Genomic DNA, 14,624 nt, shown 5'->3' on the forward strand with positions numbered 1-14,624 from the left:
GTTGAACTGGCGTTTTGCGACCGCCGAACTAACGTAAAGCACGTAATGTCATCCACCGTAATGTTTGAGAAGAGTCAAAAGCGACATAAACGATCTTTAAAGGAGGTGGAGATGCGCATAGACGTTTCGCCGACACACCGAGCACATGAGCGCTTCGGCTGATGTTTTCATGAAACATGTCAGAAAAACATTAGGTTCTACCGAGATTTGAACTCGGATCGCTGGATTCAGAGTCCAGAGTGCTAACCATTACACCATAGAACCTCTGCTGCCTGCAGGGTGGGATTCTTCTTCAAAACATGACATACAACACTGGCGCTTCTATATGATTATTATATAATATTGATAGAAATCGAATTTTCATTATCAACCTACTTACCGCTTCTGATGGTTACTGGTCTTTGATGGTCTAAACTGGTCTTTGATGGTCAGAGACACTTTTTTAAATATCACCAAATTTATAGTTTTGTGGTAAACAAGCTGAAGCTCTTTTCAGATGGTTTTGGCGTCTCCCCGATTGAAAGATTTCTGGAGAACACTACTCAATTAATTCAATCAGTCTCAAACGTTTTTTAGTCGAGGGCCTTAGGGATATTTTCGTGCAAATCAGTCTAAAAGCACCAAATTAGTCCCAGATGTAGCCCAGGGCATGCTCTAATGATTTAGCGCCCGAGCCGGCGACCCCCGGGGTCACCATATCCCAGAGTTCAGTACGTGGGGTCAGTATTGATAGCGTTTCAATTTTATGCTGAGTATTGATGCACGTACTGGCTGTTAGCTGTATCAATAGGAATGGGTTCTACTCTTCTATTTGTATAATATTTGTATAATTGTTTTAATAAAAGTAACATCTGTAAGATACATAGGTTGTTTGTTTTCACCAGTGTGCATTCCAACGTGTTTCTAATGGTCAAAAAACACAAAATAGACACCAAGTTTGCATTTGTAGCTCATCTGGTTCAAAAGTTATAGCCGAAACCGTTTTCGGGCGGCGGCCATGTTGAATTTGGCCGCCATGGTGACCCCGGGGGTCGCCGGCTCGGGCGCTCTCGCTGAATCATTAGAGCATGCCCTGGGCTACATCTGGGACTAATTTGGTGCTTTTAGACTGATTTGCACGAACTTAGCCTCATGTCCTAATAATAATAATCCTAATCCTGCATCCTGCATGGGAATTGCAATACAAGATTTTACATCGTACATATAACGCCTGTACCTAGACACAAGATGAATTCCAATTTGTGTAAATGTAGTAAATGTCCAAACTCAGAGGGAACCCTCATAACCTGCCTGTGGAACTGTGCTATAATCCAAGGTTTTACAGGAGACTGGTAGTATTTTCGGTTGCTTGGCCCAAAGGCAGGTATACTTGGAATTAGAGAAGCTCCCCCCTGATTGGGCATACTTACTAGAAATACTTTTACACTGTGCTTGCAAATGCATCTTATTATTATGGATAACCGACAAAGGACCTTCAGTCAGTCAGTGGAATCAAGTTATTAAGGGTTTCATTCCCAACAAAGCTTTTTCTGCATCTCTCAAAGACTAACCTTTATGTTCTTCAAATATATTTTAAAATATCTCAGTCCCGAACAAACGCACATTTTGACAGTAGGGCTGACAGGCTTGGCCTGGAAGGAGGATAGAGGTTGAAAGAGGTTGAATACACATTGACATATATATATATATATATATATATATATATATATATATATGTGTGTATTAGCTGTACCTGTATATTTGTGTTTGTTTGTTCTGTTTCTGTTTCTGATATTGTTTTTGTACTTTATGCTGGTATGTATGTGGTATGTATTTTTTTTAGGAACGTCATTTGACTATGATCTTATGTTACTTTTTGACCCTTTTAAGGCCATTAAAACGCAATAAAAAAAAACTGCTGGAGGGCAATATCTGTGCGCACAGAGCCATCATGCGACAGGCTAAACTGTGGTTGGTCTACCTGCACAGGAACACAGCCATTGTACAACAGGTTAAACTGTTGTGGGTAAATCTCCGTGGGCACAAAGCCATCATTCAACAGGCTAAACTGTGGTGGGTGAACATCCGTGGGCACAGAGCCATCATGCCATCGGACAAGTTAAATTATGGTTGGTCAACCTGCACAGGAGCACAGCCATTATGTCAGGCTAAACTATGATTGGTCAACATCCGTGGGCATAGAGCCATTATTCGACATGCTAACCTACACAGGGTCAACGTCTGTGGGCACAGAGCCATCATATGTCAGGCTAGACTGTGGTGGGTGAACGTCCATGGGCACAGAGCCACCATACAACATGTTGAACTGTTGTGGGTCAATCTCTGTGGGCACAGAGCCATCGTTCAACAGGCTAACTTGCATTGGGTCAACCTCCGTGGGCACAGAGCCATCATAGAACAGGTTAAACTGTTGCGGATCAATCTCGGTGGAACACAATAAATCAGTCCACCTCCAGAAATCTAAGTCTAGTCAGAGAGTATCCAGGCGCAGTGAGAGGTTTCACTCCTGCCTAATGCTGTCTTTGATTAAATCCCATTTAGAAACTTCTGTTAGGGTCTTGGAGTCAACAAGAGTGTTTTTGTTTTACTCCAATATCTTCTTTTATGCAATTTGATTTTGACAAAATCTTGTATTAGGTCTTAGAACTGATTGCAAGCTGAGATCTATATATTAAATGAATGAAAACAAGATTCTCTCATTTGACCCAGCCAGAGTGAATGGCAGCTGACAGCTCAGATTCTTCAACAGCTACTCCATTAAAGATAGGGCAACAACTTCATTAATGATTCCAGTGGGACGTAATACATAATCATTTTCACTATCAGACTCCCACCAAACACAACATTCATTGCTTTAGACAGTGAGTGAGATAGAAAGATAGATGGGTAGAGAGTGAGAGAGGCAGGAAGAGACAGGGAGAGAGAGAGAGTGAAGAGTGATGTGATTGGTTATTTACAGGGCCAGTAGCTGGCTTCCATTAGCCTGCAGCCATATTGGATTTGTCTCATCAAAGATTTCTCTCAAGGAGATCATGAGAAAATTCAAGATAAGTTTGTGAGAGACTTTGTACATCAGTGATGGCATTTCAAAATGTAAAATGTATTCATAGTATTCCCATGATGCCACATGCATTTCCTACCAATATGGTGCTTTACCATATCCACAGCTCATTGGCTGGTTGATGTAGGAGTCCTTTTCAAGATAAAATCAATAATTTTTATATCTATACTTTAGTTAAATTCACATCTGTTCTTGAAAAGTTTGTCTTCTAGATGAAAAACAGATTTTTGGGACTATCATAACCTATCAGATATCTCTACATATCAAATACATATCTCTGTGTTACTGCAGTGATTCCACATTACAAATGTAAACCAACATTTTCCAGCCTCTAAATCCGTGTCAAACTATTGTTTTGTTGTAACATACTGCAGAATTGAACATGGTAGATAAAGTTATCTGAGCCTATATTTCTGGAAATATTGTTATTGATACCTGGTAATGATAGCAGATTGTTTTAAAGTCATTCATTTTGGGTGGTTACTTTTACTTTTGCTTGGTGGTTTGATGTTATTTAGATGTCATTTTGGTTTGTGCTTGTACTTAACATGTCATTTTGATTGGGGCTTTTATTCCCCTGCCTCCCCTCTGCTACTGCCTGCAGGGTGTCCAGCCTTTTTCACCTCTTTCCCAATGTCTCAATGATATCTGTCTTTCTCTTTGTTCTGGACCCACCTTTTCCATCTAGCCTATTGGTTATATCCAGTGCAATGATTTCAACTCAGGAAAGGTTTGGTGTTGATTTGCTGGCTGTCTGACAGACTATGGGACACCTGATTAACTATGCATACCAGGGCATTCATTAAAATCTGGGCGTAGGTGACATCATTTATACTAGGAAGTAGATTGGAATTTTAAACCTGATTGAGTCTTTTGACAGCCAGAGGCAGAGTATTTCAAAGGGCACTAGTCAGATTTCACAGTTATAATATTTTGTGTAATTTTACATTAACAGGTCTTTTGTTAAATTATACCATGAAATTGAGAAATACAATTCTCATTGTACTGGACCTTTAAGGCGGAACTCTTCTACGGTGCTCTGTTGCAGAAGGGTGTGGTTATAAACCGGACACTCTTGGTTTTCGAGCAAAACAAAACACAACAACCCAGGTTTCTACATTTATATTTTAGGTAGTTAACGTAAACCTAAGGATAATGGGTAACGTTAGTCACTGAGCTATATGATATATATATATTGCTAAATGATACGTTGTAGTTGTTATACAGGAGTTATCAGTTTCTAGAAATAATTTTAGAATAACGTTATTCTTGCTAGCTAGCTAGCCAGCTAATGTTAGAAGCTAGTCACGCAACGTTACAAATTTAGCTTACAGTTGGTAGCGGTAGTAACGACGTTACATGAGGTAACGAAGTTAGGCTACGTGTAAGATCAAATGTCAGGTCGAAAATCACAACACTGCAGGTGACATTAGAATTACAGGCCGTACCTAACTAGTTAACCCACACACACATTGGCTGCTAGATAACTCTGCTTAACGTTAGCTTGTTAGCTGTTTCGACACCGTCAAGTAGAAATCATCAGAGCTGATCAGGAAACGTACGAAATCAAAATGTGACAGCAATGGCTAAGGCTCGTTGTTAGAGTAGTTTCTGTGTCAGGAAGTCATGCATATTGACTGGCTTGAAGTGGCCATTGCTCGAGAGAATCCTGTCGACTTTTTAGTGGCTAACCAGTTACATTACCATCAGTGAGGTAGATATTTTATCGGTTGGCTGTCAAAATGCCTGGGATGGTGGTGTTCGGTCGGCGTTGGGGAATCGCCAGTGATGACCTTGTTTTCCCCGGCGCCTTTGAACTCTTCGTCCGTATACTTTGGTATGTAATGTACACCCCCATATCTACACGAATCACTCAGGACCTTTGCAACCTACCTAAGTCAACAACCAATAGTTAATATATCATACAAAATCTGATATGCATTGTTGTCTTTCTTTGCTGCCCTGTTGTCCTCAGGTGGATTGGGACATTGATCCTGTACACTCTTCATAAGGGCAGTTTTGGTTGTAAAGGCGGAGGAATCCTCCACAGCTACCTGGTCGTACTGTTGGTCTTGCTAGCGCTGATCATCCTGTCACTATGTGCAATTGTCTATGTCAGTGCTCAAGGTAAATCACAGTTTGTTGTCCTTTAACTACAGTTTGTTAACATCTTTAGATAACAGGTGTTTAAAGATGACTTGGCATGATCAGTCACAGTGTGTTGCTGGATGTGGAAATTTTAGTAATTTAGCTGATGCTTTTCTCCAGAGCAACATATAATGAATGAGCACATAGGGGTTCAGTGCCTTGCTCAAGGATACTTTGACAGGACATGCAGCTTTTGATGGACAAGTAAACCTGAGACCAAGCTTACGGGACAGTATCTCTAACCATTAGACCACCCTGCCACCCCTTGTATCATTGTCTGTCACTGTCTGTTCTTCGCAAACGGCTTATATGAACATCCGTGGTGCTGGGCGCAGGTACAATTTCACTGATTTCAGGGATATCAATGATGTATTGTTTCCCAGGTACCATTACGAACCCTGGCCCTCGGCGCTCCATCCCTGCGCTGGTGTATCTGCGAGCGCTCCTGTACATCCCTGAGCTGGTGTGGGCCTGCCTGGGGGCTGTGTGGGTGTCTGATGACAGCCAGGGCTGTGATCCTGCCACGGTGGGTGCTGTCATCGCAGCAGTGGTTGCCAGGTGGGTTGATCAGGGATATGACTTTTATTTATTCATTTATTTTCATAATTTCAGGTTGTTCAGGTTCAATTTCTCACAGAGATTCTGTTTTTTTTCTGTTCTGTTCTGAGCTTGTTTACCTTCATGGTACATAATGCTGTCAAGGGTATGACTGCAGTTGAAGAGGTGCTTTAATCTAGTATCTTTCATTCTTTGCCACAACAGTTGGATCTTACTGCTCGCCACGGGCATAGGGGTGGTGTTTGTGTTCGACCCGTTGGGGAACCCCCGTCCTCAGCCGGCCGCCGTGGAGCAGTTGGGCGTGCGAGACCTGGAGAGCAGCGAGGGCTCCCAGTTCCTGTCCACGGCTCGCTCCCTGGCCGTCAAGGTGTGGGAGAGCAGGCTGCGGCTGCTGTGCTGCTGCCTGCCGCAGGACGAGAGCCACAGAGCAGCGTTCTCCAGCATCGCACAGCTCGTCAGCGGCTTCTTCTCTGTAAGGGAAACCCTGTCTCTCAGTGTCTGTGCCTGCCTTTGCAAATCACATAGAGTACATAGGGTGGAAAATCATTGTTGCACTGCTCTCTATCCCCCCTGTCCCATCACGGCCCCTAAACACTCTGCCTAGACACTAACCCTCAGATTTGCGCATTCAAGGGAGTCACCACTGTCTCATTACTAGGGTTGCAAAATTCCGGGAATTTTCAAAGTTGGAAACTTTCCATGGGAATTAACGGGAATTTATGGGAATTAACGGGAATTTATGGGAATAAACGGGAATAAACCAGGAATTTACTAAATTGAAGGTATGCTCTTAATAGGGAACTTAAATATAGTTGGGGAAAATATATTGTAGCATAATCCTGACTAAAACAACCAGATATCATGCAAGTACAGTTGAATATCTATGCTATTCCTCAATCACATGCACACATAGCACACTGCTTACTGCAGGGCTATTGAGACCACGCCCCCTACATGCACTGTGCAATCCTGTGCATTTTTGTTAATTTTTGAATGGGTTGGGTCGGGGGATGAGTAATATTTAACTCAACATTCATGTTTTTGTTCTTCAATTAAAGAATTGATTGTTCAATAAAATATTTAACACTTGATAAAGTTCTACTTACAAATAAATATTTTATTTTAATTGTATTATTTTGGATGGATGTCTGCTTATAACAAAACAAATATTTATGCTTGGATATGATACCTTTCCATTAAATTACCCTCAATTCCCAGTTAATTCCCATAAATTCCCATAAATTCCCATTAATTCCCATAAATTCCCATAATTCCCATGGAAAGTTTCCAATTTGGAATATTTCCAAAATTCCCCAGCTTAACTTCCCATGGAAATTTACTGGAAACTTTCCGGAAATTTACCGGAAATTTTCCACCCCTTTGCAACCCTACTCATTACCAAGTGAATGAAACTGATGCAATTTAAGTTCTGGCTTAAAAGCGAGGGTTGCTCCACAGGCATTGCGATACCATAACCAACAACTGTGGAAACTTCCCGCAAATTATAAAAAGGAGAACATGGTTACACAATGGAGAAAACAAATGAAAGGGTAACCTCTCAGAAGCATAGAAGCAATTCCACCATTAATTTAAATTAGGCCAGGCTGATTATTTTTTACTTATGTTTTAATATTTTGGTTGCTGCAGTACAGTCTAGTGGTGTGATACTGACACAAGACACATTGTAAGATGCTGTATGATTTGCTGTGTGTGTGTGTTGCAGGACACAGACCTGGTTGCCAGTGACATAGCGGCTGGCTTGGCTCTGCTTCACCAGGAGCAGGATAAGATGGAGCAGTGCAGAGACCCAGCTGACATCGTCATTCACAGCCCTTCTTCCCCCATTGTAAGTATAGGAGTCAGTCAGTCCTCTAGGTAGACACCTTCACAGAGGTGCAAGTTGGTAAACCAGCTGGTTTATTAACAGATTCTAGGATCCACCAGTGTTTCATTGGGAGGGAATTGTTCTTGACACTTATAACTTAGCCAAAGTTAGCCTCACTTTGTTCAGTCTTAGTATAGGTAAGAAGTCATTAGTCAATTGATACAGTCTTCTATTTTTCTAAATACTTGCTGTTTACTTGTGTGTCTTTTACTATTTGAAGGGTGAGGATTTGGAGACAGAGTTGGAGAAAGCAGCCCACTGTATGCAGTTTGCTGCAGCAGCCTATGGCTGGCCAATGTACATTTACTCCCACCTCCTTACTGGGCCCTGCAAACTCAGTGGAGACTGGTAAGATGTTCTCTTTGTTTCAGTCAAGTCATGAGGCCTGTCAGGTTGGGATGGCAGCAGACTACAGGTTGAAACAGGACTGCCCCAAAAGATTGAAATTGCACTATTAACTGCAGCAATTTCTAAATGGCTGGCTAAAATGGCTTTTTTGTCTTTGTAGAGAAAAGTGTTTCAAACGGCTTCCAAAGCAAAATATTCTAGTGACTGTGCAGATTGCTTGGCCTACAAGTCGGAAAATCTTATTTAAAGCTGAGCAACTCCTAACCATTAGAATTCTACCTTGGTAGTAACCATTAGTATCTCGTTGTTAGTAGTATTATTTTAGTCAATATCATGCAGCCATAGCTGACAAGCAGAAGCAGATTCAGGTAGTCTCTAAGTTAGCTTAGTTCATTTGCAGTTGGTAATAGGAAATCCTAAACTTTTCAGTGGGAAAAGTGTGGATGATGCTCAATTGTGAATGTGTTTGTGTGTCAGCTGTAGGAGCCAAACCGCTGAGTATGACATTGTAGGGGGAGACCACCTCGGCTGTCATTTTTCATCCATCCTACACAGCACTGGTCTGCAGTACAGAGACTTCATCTACGTCAGCTTCCACAACCAGGTAGAAACAAACCTCACTGCTTCCCCTTCTTCTTGTCATGAATGTTCAGTTTCCCTCAGTGTTATTATTTGGATGACAGCACCGGCCCTACACTGTCAGTGATTTGACTTGTCCATCCATATTGATCATTAAACAAGTATGTTTTGTTACAGATCTATGAGATCCCCTTCTTTGTGGCTCTGGATCATAAGAGGGAAGCTGTACTGGTGGCTGTCAGAGGAACGCTGTCACTCAAGGTGGGCTCCCAGCGGTCACAATTTTGTTTTGTTTTTTAATTAGGTGAATTCTAGAAAATCAAAGGTCTTTAAAAGATATTGCAAAAGATTGGGCAGCCTAGAAAGTGTTTGAATTTATGAATTCAATGTAAAATATCTCTATCAAGTTTGGCAGTTAAAACCATTAACTGGCACTCTTTTGTAGTGTTCATAAAATTACATTAAACAGAGCTATGATTTTTCAGTTTTTCTTCAGGATTATTATTTTTTTTTTTACTATACAACTCCTGTACACTAGCTGGTAAGTCTCCATCAGACTTCTCCAATCACAGCATCAACATGTCATATTCTGGAGAAAACAATACACCAATGATTTTATGTAGAAGCAGTGTTCAGTCCTGCAATTATTTATTTGTATAGTTGACAATATTAGGTTATGCCTTGTGTCAACCAATGAAACGCCTAGCCTTAAAATCTGCTCAATTTGAGCCTAGTTTAGTTTATTTATTTGCAGTGATGAAACATAGAAGTGAAATGAGGAAACACAGTGATACAATACAATGACAAAAACACAGAGACAAGAGAAAAAATGCATATCTTTTGCACCAAGGGGTGCATGAGAACATCAGATCCCAAAACAAAAGATAAAAGGATGAATGAAAATCACTGACAACACAGTACATGGTGGAAAATTCAGACAGCAGTAACAAAAGGTGAAAAATAACAAGGAAGGGAAACAAAAGGAATTAAACTAGCGTTGCAGAAAAAGAAGTCATAGTGGGAAGTTGGAGTGTGACAGTGAGTGGGAGGGTGTACATTTGTGCATAGGAGTGCATGTTGAAATAAAGAGTGAAGGAAGGAGAAAGAAAATTACAGTATTGACAAATTAAGGGAAAACGTAAAGTAGCTTGGTTCATTTTGGCTTTATTATAGATGTCATTAACTGGGTTCACAAGGAGCCTAATATTCCATTACTAATCAGAATAATAGTCTGATCAGAATAAAAATGCTAGAATAGACTGGCCTATTCTGAATATCTTGTTCTTTATTTAGTTTTTATATAAACAGTTACAATTTGGAATCTTAAATTGCAAGAGCATCATTCGGAATGATTAAAAATTATACATGGAACACTGAATTTGATGCGTGAGTAAGTGTGGGAACTCCAAATGTGGGTCATTCAATTGAACTACTTCTTTCAGTGGTTGCTATCCATTTGAAAGTGTGTTCTGGACTTTTCTCAATCAAATTCCCCCAGTTTTATTGTTTATTTTACACACTGTCTGTCCCGCAGGACGTCCTGACAGACCTGTCTGCTGAATGTGAGAACCTGCCTGTCGAGGGAGTGTCTGGAACCTGCTATGCTCACAAGGTGAACCGACATTCAAACATTTCTTTCCATCTATCCGTGTTTAACGTTTACACCGGTCTCAGGGGGAAAATTGTGTCGTATGATGTGTGTGATTCCCTAGAGAGTAATGCTGCTGTGTCTGTGACTCCTGCAGGGCATGTCTCAGGCGGCGGGATATATCTACAAGAAGCTGGTGAATGACGGCATCCTGAACCAGGCTTTCTCCATTGCACCGGTAAACTTATGATGAAAACAAATCCTAATCATCATTATCAAGATACAAAAAGTCAAGTTTTGGAAGGAACAAATTTCAGTCATGTGTTGGCATGGGCAAGAGACCATTTATTGTCATGAATGAAAAGAAGTTTTACAGAGGGAATAGATCATGAGTAGGGCTAGAAGTATGGACTGTGTCTGTGTGTTTGCAGGAGTATAAGCTGGTCATCACTGGTCACAGTCTGGGCGCCGGCACAGCTTCCCTGCTGGCCATCCTTCTGCGCAATTCCTTCCCCACCCTGCAGTGCTACTCGTTCTCTCCACCAGGGGGACTCATGAGGTAATGAATGACTAGGTTGGGACAAAGTGTACACTAGAGTAATGACTGTTTGGTGAATGTAGGCAGCTGGCATTGGCAGGTCCTGGTTCTCTGGGCTGAAAGCAGGAGCTTTCCTCCAAATGCAAAATGCTGCTGAGCTACCCAGTAATTATGAACAGTTAATTCAAATTCATTAAAATTTCCTCTATACATGATCAAAGATGTGCAATGAAGAAATTGATTTTGTTTGAGTTGTTAAATTCAAACAAATTCAAATTCAGTATTGCATTTTCAATAATTAGGCATGTTTCAGTCCACCTAATTCAAATATTTGAAAACAAAATCATGAAAACTGAATAATATGGGACCTTTTAATATTACATGTATGACTTTGCAGGTCTGAATGAAAGTCTACAGTGTTCACACACAGTTTTGCTTCATTTGCCCTGTTTAATATTGGACATGCATCCAACCTAACTGGGTTTTCCAACATTTTTGTTCTCTATTTTCTCTTTCTGCAGTAAAGCCTTGGCTGATTACTCCAAAGACTTTGTGATTTCTGTTGTGCTGGGAAAGGATCTGGTGCCCAGGTAAGACAAATAGGACTTTTTTTTTTTTTTACAATATACATTTCATTCTTTCCTTCCATTTATTTCATTAAAGTAACATTAATTACAATGAATAACTATGTTGATACTGGTGAGTTTCTTTATGCAGTTTCATTTATGCTGTCACTATTCACTGTGAGTCACTGATGGTAAACCTGTGTGTGTGTTTGTGTGTTAGGGACTCTAGAAAGTCCTCTATTCAGAGGGCCAATATGAATGTGCTGTGGCGTAGAGACTATTATAGACTCCTGAGTGATGGAGAGGCTATATTTGGCTCTGCCCTGTTATTACTGGCACAGAGAAAATTAGTGCGACTCACACTTTCCTTTTTTTTCTCTGTTCTTCTCTTACTTGAGTTTTTCATTTGCGATATACCATCCTCTTTCTCCTATTAATTGTCCTATCACTCTCACTTTTTGCGCAGATTGAGCATTCCCAATATGGAGGATTTGAAGAGACGGATACTGAAAATGGTCTCAAACTGCAATAAGCCAAAGGTGAGAACCATTCAAAGCACTTGACACTGGCACAGCTTGACTGGACAAAACAGAGAAGTCTCTTTACATCCATTAAATCTCCCAAGTCTTTCTCCGTCACCTTCAGTGTTTTGCTCTGTGCGTTCCAGTACCGCATCCTGCTGCAGGGATGCTGGTACGAGCTGTTCGGAGGAGACCCGGACGACTTCCCGACTGAGATGGACAACAGGAGGGAGGAGGAGCTCAGCCAGCCGCTGCTGGGGGAGGAGTCGCTGATAATTCGCCGCTCATCGTCCTATCAGAGCCTGGCCTCGGAGGACTCGCCCGCCCACACGGCCGCCCACCTACCCCTCTACCTGCCCGGCCGCGTCCTGCACATCACAGAGGACGGGCCGTCGCGGAGGTTTGTCCCCAACCCTTTAGTCTCACGTTGCGTTCACGTCATGCCAGATTTACCGTAAATACGAGCTGCCGACTGAGAAAAAAGTCAATGTAAACCTCCCAGTGGTAATTACACGTAGGCTGTGTACGTTTTTTTGTAGGCTCTGATATCTTCCACTTCCACTATCTTCCAGAAGTGTGTCAAAACAAGTGGCAAACACGGCAGCACATCCACCAGTGTCGACTGTCCAGATAAGAAAAATAAAAAATGATTAGTTATATTCATACTAATGCAATCAACTCTACTCAAGAAAAGTGACCAGTATCTGCTGCAAAATATACTACTATACTCCTGGATGGGGGAAAAAGCACGATGAAGTGTTTACTATCAGTTTATAAGGATTGAAATATTATCAGAAAAAGTCATGTGTATGGCAATCCATGTTTTGGCAAGGGAAAGAGAAACCAGATTTCCATTCCAGAGATGCATTTTAATGTTAACGGCAAGTGTAATAAAGCTCGCCCATATCTACACACAAGCTGGATACAAGACCCATGTCAATGCCAGGAGGAAAGAGGTTCTCAGATAACTCACTCATAGAGGTGGTGTGTCATTGTGAGTGGGACCCGTCGCCTTAATCTCTCCTCCCTCTCTCCTCCTCCCTCTCAGATCCTGTTTTTCCCAGGTCCGGTACCGCGCCGAGTGGTCCAGCGAGACGGCGTTCCGGAGCGTTCTGATCAGCCCCCGGATGCTCGCGGACCACATGCCCGACGCCGTGCTGCGCGCGCTCGGCAGCCTGACCGCCGACAGGCCCTTCTCCCTCTGCCCGTCGTCCACAAGCAACAGCCGCCGCGACGTTATCTGAAACGCACTAAAATAGACGGACCTCCTCATGCCTACGTCTCTTCTCCATATGTAAGCCACACTCTGCTGTCCTTCTCCATGCCTGGTCCAGGACTGTGTGAAGTACCGCACCCGTTTCAGTCCCGGGTCTGAATCCTTAATCCCTCTCTCGAAACCCAGACGTTTGGAAAATGATTGTCACCCTCCGTGGAAGAAATGAAGCCGTTCGTTTCTCTGAACGAACCGGACTCATTAGGACAAACGTGTTGAAGCAATGTCTCTCTTTTAAGGACGTGGGGGCGTTGGATTGCACTTTTAATTTTATTTAATACATATGATTTATCGATATTTTATTGCTTTCCGTGTTTTCGAATGACTCCATGAACATTATGCCATGATCATTGAATGTGCTTTGTGTACAAACTTTAGATAGTGATGCAGTTTTATTGTAATTTCAGTGTTATACATTTTTGGTTTGTGCGAGTGCTGTGTTGGCGGTAGAGGCTTCCCTCGGTCACTCATGCAGTGTCCGATATTGTCTTACTCATCCGTGGGAAGGACTTCAGAGCAGTCTGATCCAGGATGTGAGGATATAAGGGCATCTTCTACCTCAAAATGTTACGTCTTAGTAGCTGTGGTTCGTCTGTCTTGTATTTAATGTCTTGAGACTTTGAAAATCAGGGGGAATAGTGCCTATGCATCACAGAAGAACAAGTCAACAAAATTGCTTCACAGAAAAAAGAATATTTGGCGGCGAGTGCAGTGCATTGATAAGAACGTTTGTCCTGCAGTTTCTTTAATGCAGTTTGAATAGTGCATGATGTTTGTTTTTGGCATTAAAAACGATGGCTGTAAGAGGTAGAAAGATTTGCTGTACTTCAATACATTTTGTGGGAACCTGTTTACTTGCCATGGATATTACATGTCATTTTATCAGGTAATATATAAACTCTGCAAATAAAACACTTCATGAAGCACACCCTTCATCCTCTGTTTGGTTTTTGTCATAGGAAGAATCCAAGCAATGTTTTGGATGTCAGTGAACAACCTGTTGAATTGAGCACCAATAAACTGAATTTTGAGTGAATTCTGTAAGCCATAAGAAGATTATTCTCTTGACTCACAACCGCACATATGCAACTTGGTGGAGGAGAGGGGACAAATAATTACAAAATGTTTCCAATGAATAGATCGCTAAGGATTAGCTGCCAACTCTATACTGCTTGACAACTAATAGACATCAATGATTATAATTTAAACTTCAAAGAAAATTCAACTTGATGTGTTCAATTGAACACACACTTTATTTAGGAAAAAAATCTAAAAGAACATATTTAATACTACAGTATATCACAGAAAACATTAATTTATAACATTTGAGATAACATTGAAAAAGTGGGTGTCATCCAGTTTGAAATATTCATATAGTACTGCCAATAAGTAAAAGCACAATAGTTTATAAAATGTATATGTATGCATTACAGTACAGTATATCTGCATATGCTCAATACAATCTGTGCATTTTTAGAACAAATATTTACAAACTTTTGTGATGTAGTATTAATGTCATGATAATGCATTAGGAAATACAAAAATGTGACAAATGAAAT

General features: G+C 41.2%; 1 protein-coding gene across 1 annotated transcript; it reads left to right on the forward strand.

The window, feature by feature from the left end:
- The first annotated feature begins 4,152 nt into the window (after positions 1-4,152).
- daglb (diacylglycerol lipase, beta) lies at positions 4,153-13,986 on the forward strand. The gene is made up of 15 exons (XM_071546047.1): positions 4,153-4,898; positions 5,037-5,188; positions 5,593-5,767; positions 5,972-6,239; positions 7,491-7,613; positions 7,873-8,000; positions 8,478-8,604; positions 8,757-8,840; positions 10,114-10,191; positions 10,325-10,405; positions 10,599-10,726; positions 11,227-11,295; positions 11,738-11,810; positions 11,939-12,192; positions 12,841-13,986. The coding sequence occupies exons 1-15, from the start codon at positions 4,804-4,806 to the stop codon at positions 13,034-13,036; spliced, it is 2,031 nt and encodes a 676-aa protein (XP_071402148.1). The 5' UTR covers positions 4,153-4,803; the 3' UTR covers positions 13,037-13,986.
- The last annotated feature ends 638 nt before the right edge of the window (positions 13,987-14,624 follow it).

The sequence above is a fragment of the Centroberyx affinis genome, unplaced genomic scaffold (assembly GCF_046629955.1).
Source record: "Centroberyx affinis isolate AG114_WGS23_722 - 3 ecotype Tasmania unplaced genomic scaffold, CSIRO-AGI_Caff_v1 ptg005098l_1, whole genome shotgun sequence".
NCBI classification, from domain to species: Eukaryota; Metazoa; Chordata; class Actinopteri; order Beryciformes; family Berycidae; genus Centroberyx; species Centroberyx affinis.